A 26,079-nucleotide genomic window follows, 5' to 3' on the forward strand; every position below is an offset into this window, starting at 1 on the left:
AAGCCAAAACATAGCATCACACCAGAGACAATGAAGAAAAGATCAACTATGTCCCAGCTGAAACCAGGAGGCTGTGATAGTTTTTAAAAAATGCTTAGGAAGTAGAGGACTGGCTCACTGTCTGCTAACCTAAAAAGTTGGAAACCACTTTGCCAATTTTTCAGAAGAAAGAATAATTTCCTAGGTATCATATTAGAAACTCTTTTTGGTGGACTGTCTACTCTTTCTGTTGAGGAGAAAAAAAAATCAAGATTCATGGTGTTTTAAAGAGCAAGTAAGCAACAGGGAGCCTAAATGTGGCTAGCCAGAAGAGAGAGAATCCTGAGTTCAGGTCCTTATTTCAGCATCATGTACATATTGACTTGGATTTACAAAGGACATCATAGTTGATACATTTTTTGTATTAGTTAATTTTAGATATAACCACTACCAACAACTATTACAAGATTAGAGGCAGAAATGCTTGATGTCAACCTGGTTTAAGAAAACTTGAAAGTATTTAGACTGAGTTGAGGTTATCTGGACAAGTCTATTTCTTTGCTTAAACAGTGAAATGGTAGTGTCTCAGAGGTAATTACATCCTGACGATGGGAGAGAAAGAGAAAACTGAAAAAAGGGCAGACGTGAAAAAATCAAGGCAAAAACTGTCTACATATCAGTATAACTTCAATTCTTGGAAATGTTTGAGATAAGAACTGTTCGTAGGTACCTAGATAACAAGTAGATGATTTGTCAAGAACCGCCTTTTTCAACTTAAATCTCATTTCCTTCTGTACATGTTAACAAAGCGGTGGACACACCAGCAAATGTATATGTCATATCATGCTTTTAACCAGATTTTTAAAACCAAGTCTTAGATATTCTTATAGGAGGCTAGAAAAAAAGATTATAATAGCATATCAATAAAGGTAATGAAAAATCTATATTCATGATCTAGTAATTCTTAATGATTCAGTGTCAAAACAGGAAGTTGTGAGAAGGCCTGCCCAGTAGCTGAAGGTTCTAACTTAGTTAATCAAGGCCAGCTGTTATTCTAACCCCTGGCAGAAAATAAACCATTTTAAAATAGCTTGATCTTGTAATTCCAATAGCCTTTTTTTCTTAAATGCTATTCTAAGATGTTCTTCTTGAGAAGACAGTCTGCAGTATGTGTACAATAACAATATTGCCTGCCTTCCATCAGGAGAAGGGTTCAAATGATAACTTAAACTAATGAAATGGATGCTGTACAGGTACTAGTGGAGAGTACTCTGAAATCAGTAAGATTTCTTTAGGAAAAGTAAAGAGGAACAGCACATACTTAACATCTATAGAGAAGGGGCGAAGGGAAAGACAGAACTAGAAGAGTAATATACAGATAACTTTTTCCCATGGTCATGATAGCAGGTTTCTTGCAATAATCTAACAATTTACTGGTAGTGCAGTTTGTTTCCTCTGGTCTTCCTTGTCTAGTGCTATGACTCCCCAGTTCGAACCAAGAAATTTCCCATTTATTGTCAGACGCAGGCATTTTTTTAAAGCCCCTTGGACAAGAGTGCAGTATCTCAAGATGAAGTGAGCAATGCTCTTACTTTATAGGACCAGGAACATCTTTGAAACTCCCTGGAACTAGCCAAGGTGGAGGCCCCAGCCCAGCAGTTAGGTATGTGATAATTTATTTTTTTAAAATGTGAAAAGTTGTCCGTAAGCATATCCTGAATTTGGCTCCTAAAAATGAAATATTTCTGATGTAATTACTTAAACTCTCTATCAGTAAATATCAGTAAATACCAGTTGACATGAGGATAATGTGCTTAATATCTTCAGGCCAGTAACTCAGTCAGGAAGACCTATTTCAGGATTTGTGAGACCAAGTACACAAAGTGGACGGCCAAGTACTATGGAACAGGCTATAAAAACACCTCGAACAGCTCTCACAGCTCGTCCAATCAGTAGTGCTTCTGGGAGATATGTCAGGTTAGGAACGGTAAGTTGCCTGACTGTCCTTAGAATTGATCGTAGTATCTGGGACAAATGATACTGTACTTGACATAAAGCTGCGTCTAAACTCAAGTTTGAGGAATGTCAGCATTTTTATTTAAATTGTTTCCAAAGTTAAGTTTGAAAATGTTACCTCATTACTTTACTAGTCTGTTCATGGACAGAATGTACATCAATCTGCAAATTCACAAAAATTCACAGAAATCCACGAATTTACAAGTTTTGTGAGACCAATTTTTATTCACTGAAGATAGTGAAAGGACTACAACATGATTTTGCCATAAGCATGCTGGAACCTTCAAGTTTTTCTGTTGACTACAAAGCAATTACTAATCTCTCAATATCTACCACTTCATCAGATAAAGAAAATAAAGTCTATTAGTTTAATTCTGTTCTATTGGCCACATTAACACACTGCAACTGGCATGAATGTTTAATACTAATTAACATCATGTTATTTACAAATTCTATCACGAGTATGGACTGATCTCCATAAACCTTTCTGGAAGATTTTTTTTTGTTTCATATCCCACCTGACTTCAGTCCGTGCAACTATGCAAGTAGTGAAGAGAGGAAAGTAAAAGGTAATTCCAGAAAGTAGTTCATGTAACCTTTTTCAGGGAGTGTCTGAGAGTAGGACAGATTCCTTAGTTTCAGAAAAAGATGAAAATTGCGAAGAAGAATCTCTGTCACAAAGCAGAGGAATACATCTACAACTGCATTGTTTCCAGTCTTTTTGGTGTATTGCTAATATTTTGAGAAATTGTCGTAAAAGTGTAGGGGTTCTTCTCACTTAAAAGCCTGTTTCTCCCCTTCAGGCTTCAATGATAACAAACCCAGATGGCCCTTTCATAAATGTGTCTCGACTGAATTTATCAAAATATGCTCAAAAACCTGAACTGGCAAAGGTACGTAACTATTTTGGTTATCATTGTGATATCTGTTTCTGATTTTCTGTCATCATTCTTATGAAGCTATACACGGGATTGGAGATAGAAACAATGGTGAACTGTGTTTAAGATGTAAAACTGAGAAAAACTGTATGTTACTTACTTTTTATGCACTGGCAGTGGTTTCCAGACTTGAAATTGAAAATATGTGTGAAGCAATAATGTTGAAAGTATAAGCCAGTAAAAACATTTTGATAGAATAAAATACCCTATTAGTAAATTGCCTTGAACTATGACTATATGAGTGATGATGGGCAACTAAAAAAGAGTCAAGAGGAAAAAAAAAACAGTAGAATAATCCTAAGTGGCCAAAAATGCAGTCCTGTTATACAAATAGACAGTAGTCCTGGTCTAAAAAATGTTCAAATGGTTTCGATTTTTCCCTCTGATTTTATGTCATGAGTTAACACTCTTTTTTATATAAAAAGATTTAAACTCTTTTTTCCGAATTAATCTTCATTTTCAATTAAGATTTTATGATTGATAATCACTGATACTTTCTGCCAACAGAACGGATTTATCCAGGTTATGTGTCCAATTTATGGGTTTCTGCTCTGAGTGGAAGGGACCCAGAAGTTGTGTAATGAAGGATTTATCACTCTGGCTCTTCAGCTGAATCTATTTCAACATGACCAGTTGTGTAGATGAACATGTTTTCTGTGCACACATTGATCATACAAAATTAATGTTGGTTGAGACCAACAACTTGTTTTTCACAAAGTATCAAATGGCTATTGAACAGACTCTCAGGAGTTATGTTTGACTGGCAAACTAGAAGTGATAGAACCCCTATATATTCAGGCTACTTTGAGAAATGCAGTGGTGAACGCTTTTAGAAGACTGGCAATACCTAATATTTTGCTGCTGGAAGTTAGCTCTCCCACTCTAAAACATTAGTTACTATTTTTTCATACATGGTTAGCGATTCCTTTGCTTTTTCAAGCTGCTTTTTAAAACTTGATTTAGATAGTAATTTCTAGTCTACCTAGATAATGAAAGACTTGCAAACTATCATCTCCACTGAGGGTAGCTACAAACCAGTTCTTTTCCAGTTTGGAAGAAACTGCAGGCCTTCTGTTCAGTTATGCTCTTGTTAGCAATCACTCAGCACACACATTATTCTAAGCCGACTAAAGTTTTTAAAATAGGGAGAATGTAAGAAACTTGGAAGGATTAAGGAGCACAAGACATATCTCTAGGAAATTAAGCTTAGATCTTCTTAAAGACAGCTAGGTTTTATTTTTTCTTTGATAAATGTGTATACTATTTAAGTACGTAGGTTAGCTTTCTTATGAAATATTTATTCACGGCAACATTCCGTGCAGATATTTTATTACTGAATATTTATTCACGGCAAATTCACGGCAGATATTTTTAACGATTTTTTAATCGGCATTTTCTAGGAAGATGGAGTAGCTCTGTCCTTCAATTTCATGTGAAAAGAAGCTTAAGCCAAAAAACATAAATCAACAGTCCTCATGGAAACATCCATAGGCAGCAAGTGTACTTGTCAGTATTACAAAGCTAATACATTATGACATTAATGTTTCTCACAGAATGTAAGATCTGAGTTTCAACTTGGATCTACATGGATTTAAAACTTTTTTTTACTGAATAAGACAGCATTAAGGCTAAAGCCAAAGCAGGAGGTGAGACTACAGACTGTACTTTTGTGTTGAGAATCACTGATTAAAGTTTTAAAACTCTTTGAGCTGTCACCTCTCTGAGGTGCAAGAAGACAATAAATCTTGCAATTCTTAAATTCACATAACTAGTCTTTGTATTCATGTTGGTATTTACTTCTCCTATGTACTTCTTCCTTTAGTTTGGAAAATGTATGTATCATATGTCTTTTTAAATTAGAATATCTATTTTTAAATTGCTTGACCATGTCTTCCTAGTTTTTGAAGTATAAAGGAATGGACAAATAAAGTTTGCTAAGTCACTTGTCTCTGCCTGTAGCTAGCATCAGCCCTGTTATGGACTATTGCAGGAAACTCCATATTAGACATAGAAGTTATCAACTGTCCCCAGAGAGAACCTCTGTTAAATCTCAGTTAGCAATTGGTTTCTGCTAGGAAACAGGAAGTTTTATCTTCTTTAGCTTTTGGGTCTTTAATAGAGTTACTAAGATCATTCTAGATATTTTTACCTAAGTGAATGTTGAGTCATTTAAATCCTTTTGAAGGTCATGTATATAGATAGACAGCCGCAGTAAATTCCTTATGCCAGCCATCCAAGATAATATCATTTTAATCACTTTTAGATTTACTCACTTTTACTGATATTTTTCCTTATTATTGAACTGGTGGAGGAGATGTGCTACTACTTCTTAATTTTCTATTCTTTTGCTATTTTTACTTCTGTTCATCTTATAAATAAATGTCTATTCTAATTTTCCTGTAAATGCATTTTTAGTAATCATTCTTTACTTTCTTTTGATCATCTGTGCAGATGCATTTCTGAGCAGAAGTAGAAGAAAAGTTGTGGTTTACTTCCTCACCAGACACGACAACTTATTAGTAATTTTCTAGTTTCCTGAAGGTGGATCTGAGCTAATATTTTCATCTAGGGAAGTTTAGGTTTTTGTTTTAATGGACACAATGAGAAGCAATTAAGACCTGAAATTTGCATGCTCAGAAGGGTCAACATTCAAAAAAACACCACTACTCAGTCATTACTGCCTTACTACATTTCTGGCTTCAAGACTCCCTTTAGAAATCTAGTTTCTTTCAACATCATTATATTCACTTCAAATACCTGTTATGTTAATAACCTGTTATGCTAATTTCCTGTTATGTACTTTTCAATATTCCAGTTTATAACAGCTAGAAGGTAGTACTAGTTGTTTAGTTTTATAAAGAACTAATAAAAAATGAAGTTATATTGCCCTGCAATTGTTGTAGTATTACTAGCAGTTAGCATAGCACAGGAGACATATGTTCCTTTTTTAAGTTTTGGTATGATTATGTTGTGTATGAATTTCAGAAATGCCATATTGTTAGCATTTATCATTTATGAATAAAAAGGCATTTTTTCTTCTACAGATCCCCAAATTATGTAGGGCCTAGAGTGTTTTTTTTTTCTTAGGGCACAATTTGCTCAGCTTACATAGCTAATAAATATATGTGTAATTTAATTAGATTTAGCTGTATGGAAGCACTTACCTAAACTTTACAGAAAGTCTTTGTTAGATCATTCGTTGATTTTACAGTCCAAAAGTCATGAAAATGGTACCAGGTTTTCAAATTTACATTCATTTTCAAATTACAGCTTTTTTTTTTTTTAGGTAGTTTTAAGGACCAAAGCTTAAAAACACTTGCAGTAAGTTAAGATTTAAATGATTTCCTGTAATGACAATGTAGCACATCTAGAGATTTTATCTGTTCAGGTCTTAGTGAATTGTATATTTCAGCTGCTGAGATGTGTAAATATAATTGCTTGCAAAAAGAATTACTTTCTACCTGATGTAATCAAGATTCTGGATTCCTTTTAGATAACGTTTACAATTTTTTACCTTCAGATATGACTGTTTTAAATATTCTTCCGACAGGCACTGTTTGAATATATTTTTCACCATGAAAATGATGTAAAAAATGTAAGTAATTCATATATTCCATTTTCAGTTTTTATTAAGTATTGTTCCATTATAACTGTTAGTATTCTGTTCTATTAAACTAAGGATCCAGGTAGTACCTCATATCTTAATACAGAAGTGCAGATACCAAGATACTGATTATTCTCTTTCTTTTTTGAAAGGCAAAAGATTCTAATGTTGTAAAATTAGATCCTTTATCTATCAGTATGGTAAGATTCCCAAATTTAATGGTTTCACGTTTACAGAATTTAGTGGAGTCTGAGCAGTATTACATGTCTGGTTATTGAACTGTCTAGAAGATTCAGAGCATCCAAGGCCTGACATAAACTGATAGGAGATAGATAGTCTATTACAAGAAGAAAGTGAAAATATCTGATAAAATACAAGTAGCTAGTTATTGTCATGAGCATTATTTGACATTTGAAACCACTGAGATTATTGCTTATGCATTTGAGTGAATGGAAATGAAATGTATTAACTACAGAAAAATAAAATATCAATAGCAGTTTGGACACTTTTGTTAGAAATTTAATTCCATAGTGCTGAGGTGTTCTGTAGCATCAAGGGAAAGAGTATATTGTCCATACCATTGTCTATAACATTTTTTCTCCAAAGTTTTCCTTATGATATAGTTTGCCTCTTACACTGTCCAAAAATTTTCTTCTGCTGTTCTTCATATGTTGTTGCACTGAGTGTGAAGATCAAATTTGAGTACATATTGTTTAAGCTTTCAGAAAGAAAGGTTGCAGAAATGTTTTGGCAGCTCATCCAGGGAAATAATTAGTTTACTGAATTAAAAAAGTGTCAAAATATTTCCGTACTCTATTGGATATATGCATCAAGTTGAAATAGAATCAAAATTTCTGCTTGAAGTTTGTATCAGAGAATTGCTAGTGTCAATAGTGCATTCTGCTGTACTACTAACTGGTGTGTGATTAGATACAAAGTTAAATTCCAATGCTACTTCTTTGATACTGTCATTTTCAGCAGTTAATAACCCACAAATATATTTTGTTGTTGACAACACAGATCAGAACCAATTCCAAATGTACTGCTATGTGAAGCTTTTAATCTAGTATCAAATGATTATAGTGGTACACTGTCAATTTATTGCATAGCATTTTTCTAAGAGGATTGAATTGCAATGCACTGTTAATCCAAAATGTGGTTGAACCAGTAAGTGCAAGTGTCAGATACATCAGAGAGAAACTGCAGTTAGCATTTACATATTCTCATACTCAACATCAAGGGCCTGTTTTTTATGCCTCTAATAATTAGAACAGTTAGTTACTTGGAGCTCTGTTCACTAACAGTTGGTCACAGCACGTAACCTATACTTGAAGGACATGCCAGGATCCTTAGCCTGGTCAGGTAATTTCATATAAAGCAAGCGATTTTCCAAGCACTCCAAAAAATGCTCTTACACTGTACTGCACGTGCTTTGAAATCTCTGCTGAGAATCCAGGAATACTGGCTGAATTATAAGAAAAGTTCTGACTGGTTTTATATGCACCCTAGCCACTTCAATAAATCTTTAAGCAAAGAAGTGTCAGTGTCATCTTAGTCACTACTGTTTAACATATAATGAGAGAGAGATTGACATTTATGGGTAATGATAGCATCTTGTCCAAGAAAAAAATATATGTCTTAGTTCACAGTACAAGGTGCCTTTAGTTTGTAATGGGTTTTACTGAAGTTTTTGAGGGGACTGTTCAGTTTGCTTTCTTATGCTCGAATTTATTTCTCTTTTGTTCTGCACCTTCTTCTCTACTATTTTCATTGCAGTTCAGTTCTCCAAACTGTCCTTCCTGCCTTTTGAATCTCATCTGCATGAAATTTTCATAAACAGAAAAATAAATAATTTTTGCTTTAACTCAGCTGTGTCACTATTTATTCACCTTTCCTAAAAAGGCATTTCACTGATTCATTTTCTCCCTTCTCCCTGAAAAGATTTTGATCATTTTGGATTCAGTAGACGTGTTAATGGTTTGAAGGTTGATTGGAATCTCACTTGATCATTCAACATTCAGTGACATCTCTTGCATCTTTGTACAAAACAACTTTCTGCGTAAGATGAGATGAAGAGCTTAGATCAAACCCTGGGGAATTGGCTTATTGTGACTGTACCAATGGAAAAGGCTCTAGTAGCAGTCTGTCTGCATAGCTAGAATTTGAAGACCACTTCCTGCAGTTTTACAAATAAAACACAAAAGTAATAGTGAGGGTATGTTCCTTTGTCACTATGCTGATCTAGAACAATATGTTTTCAATTGTACTATTATTTAAAAAGCAAAGGCGGCAGTTCTATTACTCTGCTTCTGTTTAGTATTCAACCAGTCTGTAGAATGAAAAAAAATGTGGCAATTTCAGCTAGGAATATCATTAATCAATGTGCATTCAACTGCAGAAATAATGCGGTAAATATATCTGTAATCTATCAATTGTCATAAACTTGGGGGAAGGAAGAAGAGCAGTGAGCTTATTTGGCACTTGAAAATGCATTCAAAATTCTTTCATCTAACTGACTGAAAGATTAAATACTTCTCTGAAGAAACTCCTATTACCCTATCCATTACTGTTCTTGACTTGTTCTGTTTTGAAGGTGTACGCTTTCTATATTCCTTGAGTATTTCTAAATGCCATTTTATAGTCTGCATGCAGTAAGAGCAGAGCAGTTTAAAAGACTTGTCCAGAAAAAGTTCAGCTTCTACTTATTTCAGTGGTAGGCTGTGACATTTTATCCTACCATTATTCATAGGTGAGTAATGATGACAATACATTTTATCCTGAGAAAGAACAAAGAATGTACAATATATACTTGGGTCCAGAAATTAAGACCTGTGATAGTCTCTAGTTCTTTGTAATAATCTGAAGTTTATACTCCCTAATAGAAATCTATTTATAATTGAATTATGTTAGATTTACAAACCACAGAATTTCAGACGACACTCATCAAAAGAAATTGTTTTAAATTGACCATGGCTGATGTCATTTGCTCAGCTGTTTTCTAGATTATCCTGTTGGTTTGCCTACAAGTAAGAATTTAGTCCATAACAATTGCTGGGAGAATTATTTCTATCCAACAGCATGTGAAAGAGGCAACAGGCGCCTCCTGTTGTTTCCATATATATATAATTTCTTGGTGCATGCACAACGCCATGAATGAAATTACCAAGTTTGAAACAAATGTATGTTTACTGATTTAATTTTGCAATACCATAGTATAATACAGCTTGTAGAACTGTGGTAATTTACTAAGTTATAGCTGGTAAATGATTTGAAAGTCTTAGTTTATAGCACAGTTAACTAAGGAGAGTAATTGTTAAAAAATAAATAACTTTAGTCTTAAAATTAGACTTTAAAAAAGTCTCAGAATCATGCTAAGTACACCATGAAAGACTTCACAGGATTAAGGCTGCTGACGATAAAGACTCCTACATTCATGAATAAATATGCTAAGTGCTCTACAGAGTCACAATCTCAGCTGACCAGCATTCCCAGATGATATATGCTAGTTTATAACTATCCTAGAATTAATTAGAATTATTTGGACAATCTTTTTTTTTTCCTGCTATGTACATTACAAGTGAAAATTCTTGAAAGTAGGTAACAGTATCTGTCAATCTACAGTCTGTACTGTCTCTCTCTACTAGATATTAGTATGACTGTAACAATACTCAGCAATTCACAGGGGTGTAGGACAGTTTGAACACTTAGTACGGTTATTATTGTTTTTAAATTAACATGCTGTCTGTGTAAGTTGAACATTGATTTGTACCTAAACTGTGTGATTGAAGAAGAAGAAGTTTGCATCAGAATGAACTTGAAATATTTTGAAAGTCTATTTTAACAAAGTAACTAATATTTCAAAGTCCACACTGTCAAAAGATTTCATTGTAATAGCAGCAGAAAGTCTAGCTACTGGTGTGCAGAAATCTGACCCTGATATGCATTAAGCCCTTTTAGGCAAACACTTTCAAAATGATGATAATATTTGTGGATCTTGTGGTTACGTGTAAAAGATCAGGAATAGGATATTCCTACTCCTTTCCCATTTCCTTAACAGAAACGTATAAAAGCAAGACTTACTGAGTTTCAGAAACTAATTTCAAAATGAAGTTGTGCTTCATTTCTTGATGCTAGTAATTAGATCACAGTAAGATTTCAAGATCTGCACTAGCAGCAAAAATACTCTTGTTATGGTCTACTAAGCCTGAAGCAGTCTTAGTTCCTCCTTTCCAATAACAGCCAGAATTGTTAGCCTTGCATAAAATAGTTTTCAGAAATAATTAGGGTACCAGAAAGAAAGCTGAATTTGTAGCTACAGAAGGGATGGCTGTTTGAAATTCAGGCCTTCTCCTTGAATCCTTGTCACCAGAGCGCTCTAAGGAAGGCGCTTTAAAGTAAGTTATTTATAGTATGATCCTTACTTGTTTTATGTGACTGCTTGTGCCCCATTAGAAACAGGTGTGGTGTTTGACATTTGCACACATTCTTTACAAATTTGAAAACTTGACAAAATGAAGTGATGTTTCATCCTCAACTGCTTTCCAGAATTTTCCCAGAGAAGCATACTGGTACAGAATTGCTTATATACCTTCAGTTGAAAGTATTTATCTAGAATGGAAATGTGATTTTTGTCTTGAAGCAAGTTTTTCCCCCACTGTAGCTGTTGTGTCCAGGAGTCCTGTTGTGCAATTTGCAAAGCTATTAAGAAACAAAAGGCAGCAAAGATAAGCTCTGCCACGTGAGGACTTCTAGGATTCCTCATAGCTGAAACAAATAGTGACTTCAGAGTTGTAAGCCCTCCTCAGTTTCCTCACTCCTGTCACAGAAGCTGAGATTGACAACTGTCTCTCCATTTGAGGACACCATCAGTGCAACTTCTTAAACTAAATTTCTACAAAAAAATATTCCTTTTCAAAGAAACAAAAGAGAGCAACTTAAGTTGTTGCAATTCCACTGACTTTGCCATTCTGTGTTGCTTACTTCAGCCTCATTTTGCTAGCAAAGAAAGAGGAATCAAGCCCAAAGGCAGGTGTCACTAAATTAGACTCTATCATATTTCAAGCATTTGAAAATTTTTTTTCCTGGAAAATATTGCTTTTTGTGCTACAAATTTGAGCAGTGCACAGAATTTTTCTATGTTGATTGTAACAGACATCTTGTTTCTTATCTCTGTGATGTATAAAATGCTCATTAAAACAACGAAAATAATTTCTTTGTTATAAATTTACTCCTTTAAAGCTTTTAAGACTATCTCTAAAAGAAAAGTAACACACTGCATGACTTTGATATGTTCTGGGTGAAACTGTAATTTTGATAAACAAACAGTAATAATTGCTTCTTGGTAGTTTTTGGTACAGAAAACATCAATTTATTTGAAGAAGAGTCTAGAAATGATAGCTAAAACACAAAAAGCCATAGATTCTGTCTGTGATAGCCAATGACAGCACATTGATTAGCATACCTATGTTTCCAGTATACCAGGCAGAACTGATTCTAGAGTTCCACCCTTATCAATAGCTATTTCTTGAGAGTATTTGTCCATTTTTACTATTGTGGAATTATTATTTACATTGTAGACTTTTTAAAGGAAGAAGCATTTCCCACTGCACACATCTGAGAGTTCCAAGAAGTGGAGGCAGCCTGATATTAGCAATGAGATGACAATTTCTGCAGTATTTCAAACTGGCTGAACAATTTCTTTATTTTAGCATATTACTACTTGTTTTCAACAAATTTTCGTGATCAAAGAAGGGAAGTCTGGAGTTCTGAAGCAGTAATTTAGGACTATAATCAAATTAATTTTGTATTTTCTCTTTGCACTATTAGAAACTGTTAGGAAAAAAGTTATCCTTTTAGATTATGCAACAAACTGTAAAAAGAGTAAACATAAAGCTTCGCACCCTCCTCAGGTTTACAAGGACTGTTTGTTCAATGTTTTCTCTTTAGAAAAGTCTTTATGCTGTTCACTTCATGTTTTTTTTTCTTCATATAAACATTGAAGAAACTAATGTTAAGATGATGGGTTTGTTTTGGAAGGCTCTAGATTTGGCAGCCCTTGCCACTGAGCATGCACAATTCAAGGACTGGTGGTGGAAAGTCCAAATTGGGAAGTGCTTCTATAGGTAAGCTGTTGTTCATTTCTTCTTTGATCACCGGGTAGAAGTGCAGGACCTGAGCTGCTGTGTGTACTGTGCAATGATGAAGAGTCAAAAATAGCTCAGTGTTTTTAGTTAGAAAGGACAGTACTTTAATACAAGGAGATTAGAGATTATGGTCAGCTGCTGGAGGGAAAAGCACCAGTATTGACTACCTTGGAGTAACTAAATTATTTGCAGCTTCACCTTTATTAAGGTTTTTTCAAGTCATTGTTTGAAGAGTTAGTAAATAAACAAAACGACTGTTAACAAAATGAACGTGAGAATATTGGCTTGAGAAGTCAACTGGCAATGAGATTTTCAGATTGATGAAATAATAAAAAAGGAAACTTCAAGGTTAGCCAGCATCTGCCAGAAATATATTGCCTGAGGAGTACCAGACAGTTCCAAAGATGCCAAGGCCTCAGAGCTGGAACACGGGAATTTTTTAGATTTGGCACATGCCCTCCTCTAAGACAAAGCAAATGATTTACATGAACTTAAGACAAAGCTGTGGTGTAGCTTACAGTACAGCATTTTTTTTTTAATTCAACATACATTAAAGATTTCTAATATCAGCAATGGAAGTTTCATCATTTCTAGGAAAAAGTGTTTGCTGATGAGGAACTGGGAGAGTAAGAGAACTTGCCAAGGCAAGGAAACTGTGGCTGTGTGTCCAGAAGACAAACTGAAAAATATTTTGAAATATTTTGAAAGAAAGCTTAAGGAGAGCAAATTTAGATAGAATGATCATGGGTGATGCAGGAAATAACAGTTAAACAAGACAGTTTTGCATTGGGCAGGAAGACCCAAGGAGTAGAAATACGGGATTATAATGAGATGATGGTATCTGAGAGGACTGGGCCTCTGTTATGTCTATTCCAGAAGATGGAAACCAGAAACAGCATTATTTTACTGTTATTATTAATGATATGCAGCCAGAATACATTCCCATCTGGGGACTTGAACAAGACCCAGAGATTCTCATATTCCTCTGCAAAATTATATGAAAAAACAGCAAGCAATGTCCTACTGTCCTTTCTATCCAAAGTAGCAGACCCCTCCACTGCTATTTATAAAGCAGTTGCTTTCATGTGGGACTATGCATTACTTTTAAGAATATTTACATAAATAACTGAGAAGAGAGAACTATTGTTAGTAAGATTAAAAATGTTAAGTAGGGTTCTCTGTATTCACTGGGAAACATATGGCAACCACAGATAATGGTTTAATTTAGCAATATTAATTTTCATGGCAGGAATTTCTGAGGTTTTATATTTATTTTTTCAAGGAAGAGCAATGAATGCTAATACTAAAAGAATGTTAAGTGTAGTGGCTTCAAGTTGCAGCAGGGGAGATTTAGGCTGGACATTAGGAAACACTACTTTTCTGAAAGAGTGGTCAGGCGCTGGAATGGGCTGCCCAGGGAGGTGGTTGAGTCACCGTCCCTGGAGGTGTTCAAGAAACGTTTAGATATAGCGTTGGGAGACATAGTTTAGTGGGGTTGTTGGTGGTAGGTGGATGGTTGGACTAGGTGATCTTGTAGGTCTTTTCCAACCTAGCTCATTCTATGATTCTATGTATATGTTCAGTCAAAAAGATTTTTTACAGTCATTCAGGGTGCACTTATATCAGACAACCAGGATTGCTTATTATTGTCTTCCATAGAATTATGATTTCATGAATTTGTCTTTTTCATAATTTTAAATGCTTGCCTTCATAATCTCAATATATTCAACAACATGAGTTTTGTTTGCATGACCTTAAAGTATGATTTTGGGCAATTCCTTTTTGGTTTAGTGTGCCCTGCTCCATTACTTAATAAGCTTTTATTTAAAAAATAATAATAAAAAAACTCAACCTTCTACATCTCTCTGTTGTCTCTTTAGGTTAGGATTATATCGAGAAGCTGAAAAACAATTTAAGTCAGCTCTCAAGCAGCAGGACATGGTTGATACAATCTTGTATTTGGCAAAAGTAAGTCATTTGCTTATTTCGGAATGAATTGAAATTCCTACTTCTCTCTGAGAAGTCCATACACCAGAAGAGCTGAGTATTGAGCTTGATAACACCACTGAGATTATAGTGTGTGATCTCCACACAGACCTGAGACAAAAGATTCTTACAGTTGAAATTGAAGTCTATAGCTTGAAAAAGATTTTGGACCTTCCAGATTTCGTGGAAAAAAAAACCCTTCTGGTACCTTCCTCTATTCTGTACTCTAAACTCCAGTGAGGATTACACAGCTAAATAATTATTGGAATTCCAGTATGAGGAATAGTGTAGCTATCCATGGTCTCCTAGGAAACTAATGCAATAAATCAGTAAGTGAAGAGTGAAGATCAAAATTGTAGTTTCACAAGTGAAGTCAAAACAAACTGAGCTTAAAGGAAGCAGTCAGAGACCTTGAAGCAGAGAATGTTCTGTTTAAATAAAGGCATTAAAATCCTTAAGAAAGCAAATAGCACAGCTGAGCCTCAGAATTACTTGTTTGCAGATCTCACACATATCAGAGTCTAAGCATTTTCTAAGACATTCAAAGTGAGATTGTCTCTGAGAGACTAAACCTGCATTTTTCTTCCTCTAGTCCTAAAAAGAGATGAAGTCAGTTTCGCTGTCAGCTCTTGTCAAGGCAGCTGTCTCATGTCTATCCAAAAATCCTCATTAGGAGTAGATAATTCAGATATTCATATTATGATACTTGCTGTACCTTTGTACTTCTTGAGCTGCTTACTTTTAGTATGTAAATTACCATCATTTATATCTGAAGACTTGTCTTCAGTACAGCAGTTTGAGTTAGTTTATTCAGTTTAGCTTAGTCATTTTAGAATTCTGTCACTAACAGGAGTCACTCTGCAAAAAACATGATCTACACAGAATGATTCTGAACTGACAGACTGATTGGACTAACAAACAGTGATTTATTACAGGAGATATGTACTGCCACCTCTCACCACTAGCTCATGTAGGAGCAGATTTGAACTTCCACTTCCCACTCCATAGATCAGCTACTCAAGTAGAAGGCATCACACAACATGAGTTAGTGACTGTGGGTGGACAGGCAGCGGAGTAGGACACTGAGTTATAGCTCAGTCTGACAGTACTGAAAAGATAAGTCTTGAGTTAAGCAGTCATTAAAAAACTAATAGGATTACCTCAAGTTCAGTGTAAACTGACCAATACCACAATCCCTATTAGTTTTCTGGTTATATTCTGTATAACAACAGTTAGCAGTTGTTTTTTTATATTTTCCTGAAAGCTAGCTCTCCCTTGAAATATAGTTCATGAAAAAGTAAAAGATTGAAAGAAAACTGAAAAAAAAAACGGCCATTTAAACAAGTCAAGATTGTTGGGAAGTTACAAAGTATTTCGTGACGCAGTCGGGCTGGGAATAGGATTTTTATACCGAGATAAAAGATAAAACATACTTCATAAACAAAGATAAAAATATTTTTTAAAAGGAATATATCTTACGGAGTTTCCTCTCCTCCCCTTTTTACAGTTTTTATTCTAAGAATATGAAGATAGCTGTGCTTCATGGCTAGATCAGGTCAAAAACCAAACATGCAAACAAATAAACAAAACCTCCAGCTTATTAAAATTTCAAGTATATCAAGTATTATTATTAAATGTAATATTTTTCCATCAGGAGCACTCAAAACACTTTTACACTCAGTGGGAGACATTAATCACTGTAGTCATCTAGTTTCCCAAAGTAGGTGAGTGGGGGATGGGGGGGTTCCTTTGCTGTAGCTGCTTTTTAAGATACCCTGCAGCAGGAGGGCTTTAGATTTGTACTCTCAGACAGTTGCAGAGGTGGTCCTATCAACACGTTCATATCCTCTATCTAATTATCACACAAAGTTATCCACATCACATGTAGTCATAATCAACACAGAAGCCAAAATCACCGGGACTGAAATGCCCTCTTGCTGCTAAGGGATTTTATTATTTATGAGAGGAAAAGTTGGCAGAGCAGTAAGGAAATTTGACAGCAGCGCTGCCTGGTGCAGTGCAGTCTTATTTGACTAAGTAAAATATTTTGTTATTTCAGCACTATAAACCTCAATATCCAGTACTGTCAAGCCCAAAAGTACATTTTTAAAACAATATTAAACATGAAAATATTCAAGGTAATACCTTCACCTCAGTGTCAAAGTTTATTATTTTGATATGGTGATAAATAACTTTTTTAGTTTATTAGTAATGTCCAGATTAATAATTTCTAGACGTTATGTGTGCAAATGTAATTATCTTAATTAGCCTATTTTATCTTTATTCAATATTAGCTGCCTTACTTTTGTGGTATTATTCACAATCTCAGCTAATGTGGGAGGATTCATTCCTTCCATTTAACCTTCCTTGTCGAGCAGGAGTATGAGTATAAAAGACATTTGACTTTTTTATACACTTTATTTTCTTAGGTGTATTTGCGTTTGGATCAACCTGTAACAGCACTAAACCTTTTCAAGCAAGGATTAGAACGATTTCCAGGAGAAGTGACTCTTATTTGTGGAATTGCCAGAATCTATGAGGTATGCATGCACTATGTAATTGTTGCCAAGGTTAGCTGCCCCAGTAAGTAAAAGAGCCAAAAGCTGAATATAATTGTTAAGGCATCAAAAATTAAGTATGCTGATTTACAGTATCATTAATGCAAAAATAAGTAGCGTCAGGGGAGTCTTGGACACTTATTTCAGTGGTTCATCACAACAGTGAAATCCTATTTTCCCTTGTTCAGACGTGCAGAAGCAAAACCACATTAAGTCAAGTGTTCCAGATGTTGTCCATGTATCTAGGTCTAGCTCATCTACAAGCATTTTAAATTGGACTAAAACTGCTTAAGTCACCAACAGCCTGCTGGCAGGATTAAGCAGTGAGACAGGCTACCGATCAGTGTTGTCTTAATTGTCCTGTAAGTCACTGTTGACTTCTTAAGCCAGTGAGAACAGTTGGAACTTGTTTTTTAGTTAAGGAAATTGTTGTTAAGTATGATTAGTTTTAAAGTAGTTGTTTAAGTTTAGCTTGGTAACCATGTATTTTGCATTTTTGAAATGTGTATCTTCATTTTGGGTGGAGGACTTAATTATGCTATTCCCAAACCAATGTTTTAAACAAAATCACGAGGTGTTCTTTTTTCTACATTCATAGTTGGCATTCTTTCCTATTCTCATCATTTTCATCTAACCCCTAAGCATTAATCCATTTTCATATTAAATCCTTTTTGTCCTTCAGGAAGGAAGAAAACAGCTGCATAATTTTTGGAGGCTTTTCTTTCTGAATTGTTAAACAGTTTTTAATATGGATATGATTCTGCAGAACCATATACATAACATTGCATAACCCTTTAAGGAATTATTAAATAGAAGCCTACAGTTGACAGGATATAGTTTTACACTGACACCTGAGTGCAGGATTATAGCTTTATTAGCAAAGATTTGTACTGCAGCACAGGGCTGTTCTTATTACACAGTCATAAATGGAATGTATGCATCAGGCATCTTACTCAGAGCTTTTCTTCTCTGCCACTACCTTCTGGCTGTGGAAAGAGTTGTGGACCTTATTTGGTTTTAAAAAAGCATTATTTTTACAAGGACAGTTTTAGTACTGTTTCCTTTAATGACAGGAAATACATTTTTAATGGCTAAATGTGCTGCCAAGGATAAATAAAAGTTTGCTTTTTTCTCTAGATTGAGAGTACAGTCCATCTACAGCACACAGGTAGAGATTATTCCTCTCTAAACACAAAAATATGTTTTTAACTACTTTATTTTCTTCTAACATGGAGCAGGATCCTGCGGTGACTTGCATTCCTCAGAAATGGTGATGTTGTTTACAGCAAGGAGTCCACCCTGATTCATTTGCCAACTAACATATATCCAAGCATATTTTGAAATAAAATATAGTTCTCTTTAACTGGCATGTCCTAGCAAGTACAAGTTTTGGTAATAAATCCATGATTCCTATTTTCAAAGTCACATAATAATTATTCATATACAATTAGATTCTCAGTTATGTTCAAAGCAATTCATGAGTTGACTTAGAAAACATTGAAAATAATTGAGACATTGACAGGGGAAATAAGTCTTTTGTATGATTCCATACTGGGAAATCGACTGGACAGTACTGTGTATCTTAAGGCATCATGCAAAAACTAACAAATACCCATAGTACATGCTGAGCTTATGACCAATCTTTTTTCCTTAATACCTTTTTTGTACCAATGGCATAGAACTATGACAAGTATAGCCAGCATTGATAAATGCATTCTTCTCGTGGATGTGTGTCACTTAGGAAGTTGCTAATCAGTGATTTAGCACTGTACAATTAGTGAACTGTAAGCGCATACGGTATTAATCTCAGCTAAGTACTGTTCAGAACACAGATAAAGCACTCAGTAGATAGACATTTTAGTAAGTTTTATTATAAAAATTGCTGATAAAGGTAGAATTAATCTGATTTTTTCCCCTTATATAGGAAATGAACGATATCTCTTCAGCTGCAGAGTACTATAAAGATGTCTTAAAACAGGACAATACTCATGTGGAAGCCATTGCGTGCATTGGCAGTAACCGTTTTTATTCTGACCAGCCTGAGATAGCTCTACGGTTCTATAGGTATCTACTCTTGTGGGGAGGGCGGAGGAACTGAATGCCTGGGGGTTGGGTTTTGTAATGCTGATAGCAAAACAAGAACATTAGGAGACTGACTTAGGAGGTTGATAAAGCTTTTGGAGAAAGATCATAAAATCAGCACGCCAATTTACATATCTTCTCTGCCAGTGATAATTACATCTCTTTTAAAAATTTGTCACTGCTGCACATGAAGCTTGTAGAAGTATCAAGAGGTTACTGAAATCATTGTTTGATTAATAAACTAGAAAATCTCTCTCACAACACAAGGCAGTTCAAGAACATTGTGCCTTACTCTCAACTTCATTTGCTTTCAGGAAGCATATGGGCTTCCTATTCAGCCTTTGGAGAAGGAGTGGGCTTTGAAAAACTCTACCTGAAGTCATGGGTAGTTGTGACCACAAAACCTCTTACTTGAATGTGGACTGGAGTTCCCTTGTGTTCTGCTGCAAGTAATAAAAAGACTGTTAAATGATGCCTGGTTTTTATTTTAATACAGCCAGATTGCAAAGGAGTCTGACTCATGTTCCTAAGTCTAAGAGCAGATGAAGTCAGTACAAACACTTCTATGTCATTTCTGCTGTACCTGAGCTGCTTTATGCTTTGGATTTAGAAACTCGGTGATACTGAAGACAGCAGCCGTCTTATACCCTTGGCCCTCTTAGCATACCTATTTTCCCTATAAATATTAATCCAACAGAATTTTATAAATCATCTCTATCCTAAAAGACAAATAAACAAAATCAATTTGAATCAAAACTTGACTTATGCTTCAAAAGTAAGATCAGTGTAGATTCATATACTAGATATAGTAGTACTGATTAAAGTGGTGCTGAAGGATAGGAATCAAGTGAAAATTTGAAGTCTGAAGAGTTAGCTGGAGCAAATTACAGTCTGATTGAGGTTAAGGGACTGGAAAGAGGAAATGGAGAAAGTCTGTGTACAGCTCTGTTTCACAGTAGTCAGATCACGTGACACTTTCAAAATGCCAGAAGTTATCTAATTTACATGAAGACTGTTTTGCACAGCTCTAATTCTACTAACTAGAAATGCTCTGCATTGCCCTTCGTGAAACCTTTACCAAGTGTTGGACTATAACAAAATCATCTGAGAGCACAAAATAAAATTAACTTAAATTTACTTACTCACACTCTCTTGGAATAGAGAGTGAGGAGAAGATAATTTCGTCATTTAGAATAGAAACCATATTTTAAATTGATCTAAAAAATAAATAATATTTTCTTTCAATGTAGACGGCTCCTGCAGATGGGTGTTTATAACTACCAGCTTTTTAACAATCTGGGCCTCTGTTGCTTCTATGCCCAGCAGTATGATATGACGCTAACTTCATTTGAACGTGCACTGTTTTTGGCTGAAAATGAAGAGGAGACAGCAGATGTGTGGTACAACTTGGGACACGTGGCTGTGGTATGAAAAATATTAACAGTCCTTCTGAAAAAGTGTTATTTTACAGAAACTGGAAAAAGAATAGCTTGGAAGGAATCATTGTCCTGCTCTGAATTTTGAAACCCAATATTGTCCTGGATAAAGTACAATACAGACTTAATTAAGGGTTTATTTTCTCTTCAGGAGAGAAGAAGAGGCAAAAGAAAAAAATTCTGTACATGACCACAGAATGGGATTTACTCTAACTAGAAGACACTCCCTCCCCAACCATCTTTAACCTTCCATTCTTTCTGGAAATTTGCAATATGTCCCAGCCCTTAGGGGCGTTTGCTGGAATGCAAGCTAGTCTGACAAAAAATTGAATTCAACATATTTTTCTCTGGGCTGTAACTTATGTGACATAAAGAATTAGACTGATTTTCTGGTCATAAAAAGTGCTGAGCAGTGGGTAGCTGAGGAGGCACATCATCCTCTCATGGTAGGCAACAGAAATATTTCATAATTGTGTAATAAAATTTGTTAAGTTTGTGCACTAATTTGTATTAATTGCCCATTTTAATGGATATTCTTCCAGAAGATGTGTTAGATCTCTGCTTAGCAGCCCAGAATAGGGTTACTAAATAATGTTTTTGTTAGCTTTCTCGTACGGGTTCTATCCAAATGCTGATATCTGTTTAAATCCAAGAAAAACTCAGCTGCTCATCTCGTCTGTACAGCAACTAGGATAAATAAATTAATTTATACTGCCTAATACACCGAAATTTCAACTCATGTGCATGTATTTTTCAGCATTTTTCACTTAGAAGGTTTAACCCGAAGCTGTATCAGTCTTGGTCCGAAAACTAGAGCATTAAAGAAATCAGTGGCTCCATACAAAGAGATTAATCTCCCTTTTTCAGTCTTCTAATAAGGAGGTTTATACTGGTTGGTTTTTTAATCCATGAAAAGACTGAGAAGCAAGATGGTTTTTTCCCTGGAGGCATCTCTATTTTTATTACCTTGCTATAAAAGGTATCATATTGCATGGTCTTTTGATGATACTTTAGCCATATAAAAGTTAAATTGGATGAACTGAATCTCACTTTTAGCATGGAAATTTTTCCTGGAGAGGAATAATGCTGCCTGGGTAAAGAATGAGAAGCAAATGAGATGATCTGGGAAGAAGGCACACATCGTTCTGATCAGTGTGTTTTTATTGTAATTTGCATTTCATGGTAGTATATACGGATGAAAAGATAACCAAGACAACAAAACAGATGCATGTTGTTTCCGATATTTTCACAAATTAAAATGCAATCTTACTTCTAGGGGATAGGAGACCTGAATCTGGCTTACCAGTGTTTCAAACTGACGTTAGTCAACAATAATGACTACGCAGAAGCTTACAACAACTTGGCTGTGCTGGAAATGCAAAAAGGTCACATCGAACAGGTTGGTGTTAAAGATGTGCCTAAGCAGAATGCTTCCTCTGGCCTGCTTGCACATGTCAGTAAGGTTGGTGGTTCATTTTACCTGAAGTGAGTATGCTATGTTATGTTGCAATTAGCTGTGTGACTGACATACACAGTTGGCTGAAAGCAATCGCTTTTATACACATGCAATGAAAGATACTGTTTGTTGAGCCATTAGAATTACTGTGAACTATTTAACTTTTCTGCATGGGAGCAAAACTATTCTGATGGTGTTCACATAGACATCAGGGAGCTACAATATAATATAATGACTTTTTAAAATACATTTTTTAAGAGCAAATCATTCTGAAGTTAACTTCATTCAGGTAGGCTGGAGATCACTGTGGAAGTGAGCCCGGCACTGGGTGTTTTCAATGACAAATGAAGTTCAGTTTTGTTTTCAGTTTCATATTCAGTCATACTACTGACATTTAAATCCCAGGTAGAACTTCTGTCCATTTCTGGAGGAAGCCATTGCTAGTAACTAGGACTAGAGAGCCTTTACATTGTAATCAAATGTTTTGTATTTTATTTTCCAGCTTAAAATTTTCAATTTTCTTTTTGCATCACAAGCATAATAAAAAAATCAGGATCATTCAGAGCAAAAAGTATGGGAAAAATATGAAGACATTTTGCTTGTCTTTGAATTTATTTTGTTTCACAATGTTATTGCATGCACGTGTTCAAAATTGCTGGATTGAGGGAATTTTAATGAATTCTATGCTCTCTTCCTTTCCACTTTACAGATATCATGGTTTTTAAAAGATCTGATATACTTCCAAGTTCTCCATGTTTTAGTGACTGGGTTTACAAGTTGATCCACGTTTTCTATTGAATTTGTGGCATGAAGGTGCATGCTCTGATACTTAATTTGTTATTAGTTTTTAACATTATTTTGTTGGTCATAAGAAGGACTGACCCAGCAAGTAGACTGTTCAGTATTTAATCAGAGTTGAGTTTTACAGCTTCATATTCCCTCAGTGATTTGTTTAAAAGTACATCCTAGGCCCACAGATCTTTTTCTTTCTTTCTTTCTTTCTTTCGTGGGAGAAACTATTTACCATATTCTTCAAAAACATTTGGGCAATTTAGGCTGAGCAAAACAGAATGCATGGTCATTTCGGAGTCTATTAAGGCCTAATAGAAGAGAACTCTGAACTATTTCTTTAAAGAAATACAAAAATTGCATTATATTCTTGTTACCCACCCTCCTTCCTTCACAGATTTTTAAATTTTTTGTTTCTTTCTGTACACAGGCAAGAGCTTTGCTGCAGACTGCTTCATATTTAGCACCTCATATGTATGAGCCCCATTTTAATTTTGCAATACTCTCAGAGAAGGTAAGGCATTGTCCTGTTCTTAAAATCTAAAAATTGAGCCTTCTTGGGGTAGTTTTTTTTATTGTTACTACTTTTTTCTTTCCAAATAGGTAGGACAAAAGAATACAAAATGCATAAACTCAAGATAAAACTTAAGTTACCTTTTCATTTTAATAACCACAAGGTTTGTGTAAAAGCAGTCATTCAGATATTTGCTTTTGAGAGAAGTCAACTAGCTAGAGTAACTGTAATTCTTCAAATATGCATGGAAGATGAACAATCCATTAATCATTCCATGTCTTTACAGTCAATTACTTTCTCAGAATGTGAACTGAAATAGTATCAAATGATTTAACAGTAATTATTGAAAGAATACCAGTTCTTAACCCATGATTTTAGTGATTTCAAACAGAATGTCTGTTCTTCAGCTTTATGACCACTGAATTTTGTGTGCTGATAATTTTTTCATAATGAGAGTTGCAGACACTGAATTAACAGTGTCTGGCAGTACCACTAATAAAGAGAAAATTGTCTCAAAATTTCCCAGAATTGGAAAAAAAGTACTCCTTGGCTTGAGCCTACAACTTCAAGATTCTGTTATGAGCCCGTGTTGTGTGGCAGCACAACTCCTACAGATACTGAAGTACACACATCAAAGAGAGGATAACTCGTTAATTTGTAAACATATCTTCATTGTGAAATAGAAGACAGTTTGTGATAATTGCATTCTATAATTACTTATTAAGGAGTAAATCCTAGTTTGCAAATGTTGTTATGTATTTTTTGCCCAGAAGAACTGCATTGGTTGTAGGAGGAGACAGATGGCAAGGTCATCTAGCTGTTAATGCAGTGTGATAAAAGATCCGGTGTTAGGGATGGTTTACAAGACAGAGCTTCCCTGGCCAGGGCTGTTTTTCTTCTCTTCAGAGAATAACTGCTGTACCAAAGCTGTATTGACTGACACAAAGGCAACAAAGGTCTCCTACTGACACTTTCTGTAGGCTTCTCCCTTCCCATCCAGAAACTATCACTTTTTCTAGACAGGGTCCCAAAGATTTGGTGGTTTTTTTTCTGAACCCGCTTTCTAAGATGCTCTACTTACATGCACTCCCCTCTTCCCAAAAACTGCTGGCTATTTAGGGAAAAAAATAAAGTTGGAAACAGTGTGCAAACATAGTTCTAAAAACAGCAAAGGAGCAACATACATTTAATCAGCTCTCCGATGCTATGCCTGTCTCTCTGTGAGGAAGCAGGAAGTTGCATGGAGTTGTGACCTTTGCAGGTTCCTGATTCGCTCTCTCCTTTCTCTATTTATGAGACAGCACTTTAATGAAATTTAAAATCAGGTCTTCCCCTTTTTATTCCTTCTCCTTGCTTGTATGCTTGTATCCTTTAAGTAGCAAGCACACTGTACCTTGTTGTCTTTTCTCCAAGTCAGGTAGGATATAAAGTTAATGTCTTGGTGCACACCTCCCATTCAAACTAAATAAATAAATCACACTTCTGTCTTTTTCTCCTCACCCTTTGAAGTAAGTACGAGGTACATACATGGTCATTCTCAGGACCAGCTATGTTTAAACATTTGTGAGCTTCAGAAATGTAGTGCACAAAATGTATGATGCAAATGCTGTCATGCTTGTATTTACAAAATTAGTTTGTGTGTTTCTTACAGGTTGGAGATTTTCAGAGGAGCTACATGGCAGCTCAGAAGTCACAGGAAGCATTTCCAGGCCACGCTGATACACAGCAACTCATCAAACAACTAAAAGAACGCTTTGCTATGCTCTGATGGCATATTTTCAGTCATGTAAAATCAGCTTAAAGTTAGCCAGAGTTAATGTCCCATACATTTTATTCTAAGTAGGTAAAATGTACTTAATCCATTCCTGTTGCAAAACCTATGCTACTTAGAGTAGCAGGAAAGGTTTGAGAGTCCTCATTAGCTTCTGTTATCTTAAAACACATGATTTATCAAAACACAGCTAGAAAACATTTCACTTACATACAACTGAGAACACGGAAGTGGCAGGATGTTGCCAGTATGAAAACTTCCAAATAGTTATCTGATCTATTAACAAATAAGTCTGCATTTAATATTAATGAACATCTCTGAAGATTTTTTCTGACTTTTCTGCAGAAAAAGAAGTTTTTAAGTATTCTTGTGTGACAATCTGTTGAGCCGCAGAGAATAAGAATACTTCATAACAAGTCTTCAGACTTGGCTTTTGATAGAGTACTTTCTAACTGAACGTTAGGTTTTAAAGCTATGGTAACAAAAAATGTGTTTGTTTGGTATAGAGATAAAACAGAAGTTCTTATATTCCTTGTTGTACTTTATGAATCAAATAAATTCCAATTTGTATGGTTTGTTGCTTTTACTTATGTAAGTTAAAATTACATCCTTATTACCTTGCAAGTTAAGAGTCAGAGGCTGTTAAGTGTTTTGAAATACAGCAGGAGTGGTACTAAGCAAAAATATATGTATTCCTCTCTACCAAGAAGAGAGAGCTCAATCTTCATTTCAGGGAGTGAAAAGCATTTGTAAGAATCTTGCTAAATGCATACTAACAGTTGGGAACAAAACACTGATTGGGTGGTT

General features: G+C 35.1%; 1 protein-coding gene across 2 annotated transcripts in view; it reads left to right on the forward strand.

The window, feature by feature from the left end:
• TTC8 (tetratricopeptide repeat domain 8) overlaps positions 1-25,847 on the forward strand; it is a 40,703-nt gene extending 14,856 nt beyond the window's left edge. Inside the window, exons 4-15 of one of the 2 annotated variants that reach the window (XM_021402750.1) lie at positions 1,579-1,642; positions 1,807-1,966; positions 2,799-2,888; positions 6,484-6,528; positions 12,574-12,659; positions 14,561-14,648; positions 17,096-17,206; positions 19,149-19,288; positions 20,557-20,731; positions 22,019-22,204; positions 23,418-23,501; positions 25,153-25,847. In XM_021402750.1, the coding sequence (XP_021258425.1) occupies positions 1,579-1,642; positions 1,807-1,966; positions 2,799-2,888; positions 6,484-6,528; positions 12,574-12,659; positions 14,561-14,648; positions 17,096-17,206; positions 19,149-19,288; positions 20,557-20,731; positions 22,019-22,204; positions 23,418-23,501; positions 25,153-25,269 (1,346 nt within the window). In that variant the 3' untranslated portion in view covers positions 25,270-25,847. The remainder of the gene's footprint in view (positions 1-1,578; positions 1,643-1,806; positions 1,967-2,798; positions 2,889-6,483; positions 6,529-12,573; positions 12,660-14,560; positions 14,649-17,095; positions 17,207-19,148; positions 19,289-20,556; positions 20,732-22,018; positions 22,205-23,417; positions 23,502-25,152) is intronic. The other variant, XM_021402751.1, reaches the window with a different exon arrangement.

Source organism: Numida meleagris, chromosome 6, assembly GCF_002078875.1.
Source record: "Numida meleagris isolate 19003 breed g44 Domestic line chromosome 6, NumMel1.0, whole genome shotgun sequence".
NCBI classification, from domain to species: domain Eukaryota; kingdom Metazoa; phylum Chordata; class Aves; order Galliformes; family Numididae; genus Numida; species Numida meleagris.